The following is a 10,765-nucleotide window of genomic DNA, read 5'->3' as shown; positions in this document are numbered from 1 at the left end:
CAGACACAGCATCAAGGAGCCATGAGCTTTCTCGCGTCTCCTGCGAGACGGAGGGCGCCCTCCAGCGGGGGGGTTAGGGGGGGTCCCTGCTCCTGCCTGTGAGCCGGCCGCGGACGCCGGACTGAATGTGGACAGGCATCGCGCATTTTGGTCCAAAGCAAACATTATCTATGCAACGTTTCCGATAATATATGCAGTAAGAATTAGCTGTTAGTTTTTAATAGAAAAATGCAATATAAAAATACTACTTTGTTAAAACATACAATAGGCACACGAGACCCCTCGGGAAACCAGCTCGCGTCAGAAAGCCAGTGACACCTGCGCGGCTTTCGTCACTGCCTCAGGTTCCTCCCGGAACGAAGACGCACAATATAAATACACAGCGGCTCTGAGCCGGAGGGCGTTTTAGGAACTGGTAGCGAGCCCCCACCCCGCGGGACACGCGGCATTTCCCGTGGGCACGGCTCGCACGGCCCCGAGCAACGGGACTGGAAGGTGTGGGAAGGCGTGGAGGTCGTGCTGGCGGGTGGCGGTGGCGGTCGAGCGCGGGGAGCCCCAGGGCCTGGAGGGCTCCCGCCGCGTCTCCTGCCTGCTCGCCTTGGTCCAGTTCTCCGCAGGGAGAAGGCAGGGGCGCCGCCACCCCCCGATATTGCACATTTCTTCCCGAAGCTGCTCTGAGCGGCGCCGTCACACGTGCAGCAGGGGGATCTGCCAGACCATGATGGAGGAGGCCAGCTCCTCGGGCCGCTGCTGCCGGGGCCTCCTGCCCACCCGCCGGTGGCCCTGGCCCCCGCACGCCACCAGCACCGAGCTGACCCTGGCCCTGCGGGCGCGGCGCCCTCCCCCCGGCAGGGTGCTGGGGTGCCGCAGGAGGTCGTGGAGGATGCTGTCCTCGGGCCTGGGCTCCAGGGACCCGGACGACCCTGACAGCTCGCTCCTGTGCGTCACGGAGCCCAGCGAACCCCCCAGCCACACGGCGTCGGGGCCGCCCGGGCTCGGGCAGGGGGCGGCGTCCTTCCGGTCTTCCTCCGGGGGGTCCGGGCCCGGGGGCGGGCTGTCCGCGGGCTTGTCCTTGTCGGCCCTGGGCGCAGCGGTGGCCGTGACCAGGAACTTGACGGGCCCGTGGTGTGCGTGGTAGGAGACCATGCCCCTCCCTGCGGGGAGAGGGACCAGCTGTCGCCTGGAGCGGAAGCCGCGGGGCCCACCCCACCGTCTCCCACATCCCAGGGACAACATCCCGCTAAGACGCCCACTGCCTGAGTGACAGTTAAAATTAAAATAGCTCCCTAGACAGCAGTTCTCAACCTTCCGGCCTTTTAAATACAGTTCCTCCTGTTGTGACCCAACCATAACATTATTTTCGTTGCTACTTCATAACTGCAATGTTGCTACTGTTATGAATCGTCATGTAAAGATCTGATATGCAGGATGGTCTGAGGCGACCCCTGGGAAAGGGTCATTCGACCGCCAAAGGGGTCGCGACCCACAGGTTGAGAACCGCTGTCCTAGAGGCTGTTCCCCTGGGCTTTTCGTTAATACGAAGCTTCCAAAATGGTGGCCTGGAGCACGGTGTTGGGTTTTGTCAACAGTATTCAGTTCTAGTACCTTGCGCTTTTATTTTTTTATTTTAGAGCGAGAGGAAGGGAGAGGGAGAAAGAAACATCCATGATGAGAGAGAATTGTCGATCGGCTGCCTCCTGCACGCCCCCTATGGGGACCAAGCCCACAACCCGGGCATGTGGCCTGGCCGGGAATCAAACGTGACCTCTTGGTGCATGGCTTGGCACTCACCCACTGAGCCGCACTGGCCCGGCCGATGTGGTGCTTTTAAAGCAATAAAATAGTAATCTCCCCGGGCACTGCGTAAGCGCCTTCTCCCCTGCACTAAGGATGCGTGATTTCCCTAAGTCTCGATGAAAAAATTATGCATCATTTTTTATCACAAAAAGGTTTTGAGGTGCAGGGCAGGCTGACTCTGTGGCTTTAATTCTGTGGGGACTTTTCACTTAAAACGTGATGAGATTCCGGTTTCAGGTCTTTCTCTGAAACCCGGGGCCTGCAGGCTGACTTCCCAAGGCCAGTCCTGGAGGGCTTCCCAGGGGAGGAGGCGCCTAGGAAGCGCGTCCCTGCCCGCCGCGTGGCTTTGGCCAAGACAGGTCTGCGGGCCCCACCTGCGCCCCACGTTGGCCAAGCCGACGACTAATTACAGGTCCCTGGCCGTGGTCAGCTGCCTCTGCTCAAGGGCAGCTGGGAAATTCACGCCCGCAGCAGCAGGGCCGCGGGGCCGCGGAGCGGGGGGCACCTGAGCCTCACCTGGTGACTGAGCGAGCAGCATGTTCCCTCCTCACAGCAACGCCACGCCCGACACCCCCACCCCCACCAAGGGGAGCCGTGCCCACACCACCGAGGCACCGCACCTGACCCAGAACCGGGGACGACCGAGCAGCCACCGTGAGGCCTGGAGCCCAGGCCACTGCCCAGCACGGAGCGTGGACCAGTCACACGCGGGACAAGGACGCAGCTCAGAAACCAGGCGGCCAGGGAAACTCGTGTGACATGGAAACATTATGCACTCTACGTACGACCCTGGATGTTCTGTAACACTACACATGACAGCACATGTTCCCTAACACCGCAGGACAGAAAGACAGAAGTTACTCAGATGATCACACAGTCCCCACGGTACACTAAACCCGGGAATTTAAATTGTTTAGCAATTGCCAGGTGCTCGGTGGGACTGCAGGAGGGCGGAGGCCGAGGTGTCTGCTCACCTGTCACTTTGGGGATGCCCTGCAGACGAGGGACGGGCAGGGCCACCACGAGCCCCAGGCTGGTGCCGACCATCAGCAAGCCGTGGCAGACGAGCAGGCTGGTCACGGACAGCCGCTGGGGCCCTGCGGGGACAGAGAGGGTTGGGGGCCAGGTGGCCGGGGTGCTGTCTGGATGCGAAGGACCTGGCCGCAGAGAGCCCATGTCAACAGCACGCCTCCCAGGAGCACCCTCAGGGCTCTAACCACGCCTGCGCTCCGTCCACGGGACGAGACACACGCCCGACCCTGGGAGCGCGTCTGGGGCAGCCCCTCCGCAGATGCCCGCTGGGACCCGCCCGCTCTGCCTCGCTCGGGCTGGCACCTTCAGAGGCGAAGCAAATGCCACAGGTCATCTCTGCACCCATTTACGCTGTGTTAGCAAAGCCAGGAGAGCTGAGGCGTACACACACACACATGCATGCGCACTTGTGCACAGGCTCACATGCACACACCTGTGTGCGCACACGGACACACATGCATGTGGGCACACATGCTCTCACTCAGACACATATGAACGCATACCCACATGTGGGCTCATACGCATGCATGTTCGCACATGCCCAGGGAGGGAGGTGCTGCCTGTGACCCTGAGGGCCCCGCCCAGGGACTCTCCGCCCTCTGGCTCCGGCTGCCGGCCTTGCCCCAGGGCCCAGCCGTCAAGCTAATGCTGAGAGTCTCGCTCCCTGGATCTGTGGCGAGACCAGTGGTTCTCAACCTTCCTAACGCCATGGCCCTTTAACACAGCTCCTCATGTTGTGGTGACCCCCAACCATAAAATTATTTTCGTTGCTACTTCATCACTGTAATGTTGCTACTGTTATGAACCCTAATGTAAATATCTGATATGCAAGATGTATTTTAATTGTTACACATTGAACATATAATTAAAGCATAGTGATTAATCACAAAAAGAGTATGTAATTATATATGTGTTTACCGATGGTCTTAGGCGACCCCTGTGAAAGGGTCGTTTGGCCCCCAAAGGGGTCGCGACCCACAGGTTGAGAACCGCTGGGCTAGACAGTCCGCACTTTAATCTGATTCTCCACTGATCCAGAGAGCCGCCTGACAGATGCAGTGTCCTTGCCCTGACAGAACTGGGCACCCGCGAAACCCTGAGATGGCTGTGTCCCAGCTCCACACCCCATCCCTCCTCTCCACACAGCTCCCATCTCCTCGCACGCCCCTGGCCCCCTGCCCCTGACCCTCGCACGCCCCCCGTCTCCATCACCCCTCCGCCTGCAGGACCCGCCTTCCCCGCCCAGTTACCTGGTAACATGTGGTGGACAGGCGTGGCTATGTTGATGTCCTGGAGGTGTTTGAGGGTCTCCGTGTGGAACAGGCGCAGCGTAGACCCGGAGGTGAAGGCGATCCAAATCCCCACGCCAGCAATGGCCATGTGCGAGACCACCATGCCCTCCTCCTGGTGGGCCTCCAGCTGGCTCTGCGGGGTCAGGGAGAGGCAATGGGCGGGCATCGGCGGGCAGGGGGCCAGGCTGAACCCACCTCTGACCCGCGTGGAGCTCTGGGTCCTGCAGCTGACCTCCCTGTGGCGTGTCCTGCTGGAGACGAGTCCCTGACCGCACTTGCAGAATCTCCAGCTGAGACCCTCCCTCCAAAGCCAGACGCTCCGAGCAGGTGGGACACACATCAGCCACCACATGTGTTTTCATGCTTATTGCCCAGAGCAGATCAAGGCCCTCCTGAACTTCACGCTGCTTTCCAGGTACCAAGTTACTAGTTGGTTACTAGTTACCAAGGCTGAGAAAGCTGCCCTTCGAAGGCACGGCCATGGCTCAGGGGAGAGGAGGGAGTTAGAGGGACGCCTGAGAACAGTCGCCATTGCTGAGGGGGGCGGACCGAGGCCCACCAGTGCCCCCAGCGCTGAGCAGAAGGGGAGTCCCTTCCCGCTCTGCACCAGCTGTCCTGCCCTCTGCGTCAGCACCGCTCCTGGCCTGGGCCAGGGGCACCTCGCTCCTCCAGCGGACCAGCCGCCCGTGTCCACCCTCACAGCCCTGCCTGGGGAGGCCCCAGGGAGTCTGCTGTGTCCGGCTCCAAAGCCTCTGAATTAGCGATCCCGGGCCTGAACCCCGAGGCACCTCCGGCTTCCCAGTAACTTGAGGGCAGTGGGTCCTGCTAAGAAAATAATTAAAATAGAGTAAGCACCCTAAGGGGTCTCTGAGAATAGTCAGAGGAGCCGGGGGCAGGGCCTGTGCAGCCTTGGGCCTCGGCTCCGTTCTCAGAGCTGCTAAGTCCCTAACCAGCTGGGACACTGAGCTCCAGGCACACAGGGCAGTGCCCTCTGGACACACGTGGACTTGACCTCCTCCTCTGTGGGTTTGGTCCCCTCATTTGCACACAGAACTAGCCAATCCCTGGTCACCAGCAGCCATCCTCATCTGCATATGGAGCTAGCCAATCCCTGGTCACCAACAGCCATCCTCATCTGCATATGGAGCTAGCCAATCCCGGGTCACCAACAGCCATCCTCATCTGCATATAGAACTAGCCAATCCCGGGTCACCAGCAGCCATCCTCATCTGCATACAGAACTACCCAATCCCAGGTCACCAGCAGCCATCCTCATCTGCATAAGGAGCTAGCCAATCCCGGGTCACCAGCAGCCATCCTCATCCGCATATGGAACTAGCCAATCCCGGGTCACCAGCAGCCATCCTCATCTGCATATGGAACTAGCCAATCCCTGGTCACCAGCAGCCATCCTCATCTGCATATGGAACTAGCCAATCCCTGGTCACCAGCAGCCATCCTCATCTGCATATGGAGCTAGCCAATCCCTGGTCACCAACAGCCATCCTCATCTGCATATGGAGCTAGCCAATCCCGGGTCACCAACAGCCATCCTCATCTGCATATAGAACTAGCCAATCCCGGGTCACCAGCAGCCATCCTCATCCGCATACAGAACTACCCAATCCCAGGTCACCAGCAGCCATCCTCATCCGCATAAGGAGCTAGCCAATCCCGGGTCACCAGCAGCCATCCTCATCCGCATATAGAACTACCCAATCCTGGTCACCAGCAGCCATCCTCATCTGCATATGGAACTAGCCAATCCCGGGTCACCAGCAGCCATCCTCATCCACATATGGAACTAGCCAATCCCGGGTCACCAGCAGCCATCCTCATCCACATATAGAACTACCCAATCCTGGTCACCAGCAGCCATCCTCATCTGCATATGGAACTAGCCAATCCCGGGTCACCAGCAGCCATCCTCATCCACATATGGAACTAGCCAATCCCGGGTCACCAGCAGCCATCCTCATCCACATATAGAACTACCCAATCCTGGTCACCAGCAGCCATCCTCATCTGCATATGGAACTAGCCAATCCCGGGTCACCAGCAGCCATCCTCATCTGCATATGGAGCTAGCCAATCCCGGGTCACCAGCAGCCATCCTCATCTGCATATGGAGCTAGCCAATCCCTGGTCACCAACAGCCATCCTCATCTGCATATGGAGCTAGCCAATCCCGGGTCACCAACAGCCATCCTCATCTGCATATGGAGCTAGCCAATCCCGGGTCACCAGCAGCCATCCTCATCTGCATATGGAACTAGCCAATCCCGGGTCACCAGCAGCCATCCTCATCTGCATACAGAACTACCCAATCCCAGGTCACCAGCAGCCATCCTCATCTGCATAAGGAGCTAGCCAATCCCGGGTCACCAGCAGCCATCCTCATCCGCATATGGAACTAGCCAATCCCGGGTCACCAGCAGCCATCCTCATCCGCATATGGAACTAGCCAATCCCGGGTCACCAGCAGCCATCCTCATCCGCATATAGAACTACCCAATCCTGGTCACCAGCAGCCATCCTCATCTGCATACAGAACTACCCAATCCCAGGTCACCAGCAGCCATCCTCATCTGCATAAGGAGCTAGCCAATCCCGGGTCACCAGCAGCCATCCTCATCCGCATATGGAACTAGCCAATCCCGGGTCACCAGCAGCCATCCTCATCCGCATATGGAACTAGCCAATCCCGGGTCACCAGCAGCCATCCTCATCCGCATATAGAACTACCCAATCCTGGTCACCAGCAGCCATCCTCATCTGCATATGGAACTAGCCAATCCCGGGTCACCAGCAGCCATCCTCATCCGCATATAGAACTACCCAATCCTGGTCACCAGCAGCCATCCTCATCTGCATATGGAACTAGCCAATCCCGGGTCACCAGCAGCCATCCTCATCCACATATGGAACTAGCCAATCCCGGGTCACCAGCAGCCATCCTCATCCACATATGGAACTACCCAATCCTGGTCACCAGCAGCCATCCTCATCCGCATATGGAACTAGCCAATCCCGGGTCACCAGCAGCCATCCTCATCCGCATATGGAACTAGCCAATCCCGGGTCACCAGCAGCCATCCTCATCTGCATATGGAGCTAGCCAATCCCGGGTCACCAGCAGCCATCCTCATCCACATATGGAACTAGCCAATCCCGGGTCACCAGCAGCCATCCTCATCCACATATGGAACTAGCCAATCCCGGTCACCAGCAGCCATCCTCATCTGCATATGGAACTAGCCAATCCCGGGTCACCAGCAGCCATCCTCATCCACATATAGAACTACCCAATCCTGGTCACCAGCAGCCATCCTCATCTGCATATGGAGCTAGCCAATCCCGGGTCACCAGCAGCCATCCTCATCCGCATATGGAACTACCCAATCCCGAGCAGCCATCCTCAGGACCTTGAGGACTGTTATGTTCACAGTGAATGCAGTCTTCACAGGAAACGGCGACAATGACTCGGGGTCAGTGGCTAGACAGGACTGTGGAACCTCTTGGGCATCCCCTTCCTACGGAATCGGAATCGGAAGGAATTCCGAGCCTCGGGCAGGGCGAGGGCGCTGCTGCGGGAGGGAGGCCTGACCTCCAGCCCGGGAAGGTGATGGGGACCGGGACCCTCCTGGGGGCACCTCCCCACTCGGCACAGCCTCTCCCCGCCACTCACCCCCACGGCGTGCGTGTCCACGCTGACGATGGAGACCTGGCCTCCCGAGGCCGCCCACAGGGTGTCCTCCGCCATCAGCAGACTCCGGACCGGCAGCACGCCCAACTTTATCACTTTCTGAGGCTCGGAATCCCAGGATCCGTCTTAAAAGGAAGCATTTCTGTTAATGTCATTCGGAGGCAGCGAGCCGGGCACAGGACCGGGGAGCAGGGTCCCGGACGATCCTAAAGAGCAGAGAGCCCCAGTGTCAGCTGTGGCCCGCGGCTCAGGTGGGCCCTGGGGGTCTCGAGTTGCCGGTGGGCACCGTTGTCACGGCAGCCTGGTCAGCCGGCCGTGCCCACCCCGCACAGCCGCTTGGTGTGTCCCGGCACGTTGTTCACCCTAAGCCTCAGTTTCCGCCTCAGCCTGAAAGGCTGTGGTAGGATCGACAATAATGCAATTAAAAGCCCAGCACAGGCCTGGCAGACAGACGTTCCATAAATACCACCATCTATGTGTATAAAAGGCCAATAGGCAAAGTGTCCCCTTGGGAGTTTGACTGAAAGAACGGGAGTTCGATCACTCGCTATGACCTGCGCTGACCACCAGTGTACGGCGTGGAACATGGCGGGTGACCAGCGGTGGCGAGGGAAGGAGGAAGGAGGAGGCGAGGAGGCGGGGAGGCGGGGAACCTGATCGGCCCTGATGGCCCTGATCGCCGACCAGGCTTAGGGACCCTATCCATGCATGAATTTCGTGCACCGGGCCTCTAGTTTACAATAATCATATATGTATGACATGACTCAGTCATCATAAAAGGAACTGTACTCAAAATAATTCGGCAAATGTTTAAACACCCCCATTCCTCCTTTTATTTAAAAATATGCCTTGAAAATCTCAGACATATGCCGAAGCAATTTCTTCACTGATACAGCTCCTAGGGCACTTGAAACTAAAGAAAAAATGAACAAATGGGACTACATCAAAATAAAAAGCTTCTGCACAGCAAAAGAAACCATCAACAAAACAACGAGAAAACCCACTGTGTGGGAAAACATATTTGCCAATGACATATCTGATAAGGGCCTAATCTCCAAAATTTATAGGGAACTCATACAACTTAACAAAAGAAAGATAAACAATCCAATCAAAAAATGGGCAAAGGACCTAAATAGACACCTTTCAAAAGAGGACATCCAGAAAGCCAAGAGACATATGAAAACATGCTCAAAGTCACTAATCATCCGAGAGATGCAAATCAAAACAGCAATGAGGTACCATCTCACACCTGTCAGACTGGCTATCATCAACAAATCAACAAACGACAAGTGCTGGAGAGGATGTGGAGAAAAAGGAACACTTGTGCACTGCTGGTGGGAATGCAGACTGGTGCAGCCACTATGGAAGACAGTATGGAGTTTCCTTAAAAAACTGAAAATGGAACTCCCATTTGACCCTGTGATCCCACTTCTAGGAATATATCCCAAGAAACCAGAAACACCAATCAGAAAGGATATATGCACCCCTATGTTCATAGCAGCACAATTCACCATAGCTAAGATCTGGAAACAGCCTAAGTGCCCATCAGTAGATGAATGGATTAGAAAACTGTGGTACATCTACACGATGGAATACTATGCTGCTGTAAAAAGGAAGGAACTCTTACCATTTGCAACGTCATGGATGGAACTGGAGAGCATTATGCTAAGTGAAATAAGCCAGTCAATAAAGGAAAAATACCACATGATCTCACTCATTCGTGGACAATAGAGACCATTATAAACTTTTGAACAACAATAGATACAGAGGCAGAGCTGCCTCAAACAGATTGTCGAGCTGCAGCGGGAAGGCCGGGGAGGGTTGGGGGGCAGGAGGGAGGGGGGTAAGAGATCAACTAAAGGACTTGTATGCATGCATATAAGCATAACCAATGGACATAAGACACTGGGTGATAGGGGAGGCTAGGGGACTGTCTAGGGCGGGGGGATAAAATGGATACATATGTAATACCCTTTGTAATACTTTAAGCAATAAAAAAAAAAAAAAATATGCCTTGATACGGACTGTATTACCGGGAGAAAACACATCTCCATGGAAAATTATGAACTTGCTTCAGTCCTGAAACACAGGGACTAGTAAGTATTCTGGCTTCAAAATACTGCCAGAGACCCACCCATGAGGTGTGTCACCTGGTGTATGTGGTGAGAGCCAACAGACAATGTGAAGAGCAATAAAAAATTACGTAAGCCTGGCTGGTGTGGCTCAAGGGTTCAGTGCCGACCTATGAACCAGGAGGTCTGGGTTCAATTCCCCGTCAGGGCACATGCCCGGGTTGTGGGCTTGATCCCCAGTAGGGGGCGTGCAGGAGGCAGCTCATCAAGTCTCGCTCATCATTGATGTTTCTATCTCTCTTTCCCTCTCTCATCCTCAATAAAATATATTTTATTGATTTCAGAGAGAGGAATGGAGAGGGAACAAGGGATAGAAACATCAAAGATGAGAGAGAATCACTGATTGGCTGCCTCCTGCTGGGGATGGAGCCCAAAACTGGGGCATGCCTGACCTGGAATCAAACTATGACCTCCTGGTTCATAGGTCGACACTCAACCACTGAGCCACACTGGCTGGGCAGGGGGGGAACCTGTGTTCTGCTGAGGCCCATGTGGCTATTCAGAACATCATGTGTGGGCCATACAAAATGATCAGCTTAAAAATGGGCCTGCTCTATGTGGTCAAACATTTAACTAACTCGCCCCAATGCCTTGGTAGGGCCAGACCAAATGATTGCATGGGCCTTATATGGCCTGCAGGCCAGATGTTCCCCACCCCACCTGATAGGAACAGGTGACCAGAGCCCTGGCGGCCCTGAGTCACGGGGAGAAGGCGCGCTCTGCAGACAGCAGCGGCCCCGACAGACCCCACACCTGCGGCACCCGACCTAGGCCTCCCAGCCCCTGACCCACGAGCGTGCGCATCT

General features: G+C 56.4%; 1 protein-coding gene across 9 annotated transcripts in view; it reads right to left on the bottom strand.

Annotated features, from left to right (window-relative positions):
- Positions 1 to 203: 203 nt before the first annotated feature.
- The window catches only part of ARHGEF10 (Rho guanine nucleotide exchange factor 10), a 59,109-nt gene continuing 48,547 nt past the window's right edge, over positions 204 to 10,765 (bottom strand). For 5 of the 9 annotated variants that reach the window (XM_059685827.1, XM_059685828.1, XM_059685829.1 and 2 more), the window contains 4 exons: positions 7,810 to 7,952; positions 4,080 to 4,254; positions 2,772 to 2,954; positions 204 to 1,154 (listed from right to left, as the gene is read on the bottom strand). In XM_059685827.1, the coding sequence (XP_059541810.1) occupies positions 688 to 1,154; positions 2,772 to 2,954; positions 4,080 to 4,254; positions 7,810 to 7,952 (968 nt within the window). In that variant the 3' untranslated portion in view covers positions 204 to 687. The remainder of the gene's footprint in view (positions 1,155 to 2,771; positions 2,955 to 4,079; positions 4,255 to 7,809; positions 7,953 to 10,765) is intronic. The other 4 variants (XM_059685832.1, XM_059685835.1, XM_059685836.1 and 1 more) reach the window with 2 other exon arrangements.

Source organism: Myotis daubentonii, chromosome 2 (assembly GCF_963259705.1).
Source record: "Myotis daubentonii chromosome 2, mMyoDau2.1, whole genome shotgun sequence".
Lineage (NCBI taxonomy): Eukaryota > Metazoa > Chordata > Mammalia > Chiroptera > Vespertilionidae > Myotis > Myotis daubentonii.
The sequence above is the reverse complement of the archived record's forward strand: the minus strand, read 5'-3'. Positions and strand labels throughout refer to the sequence as shown.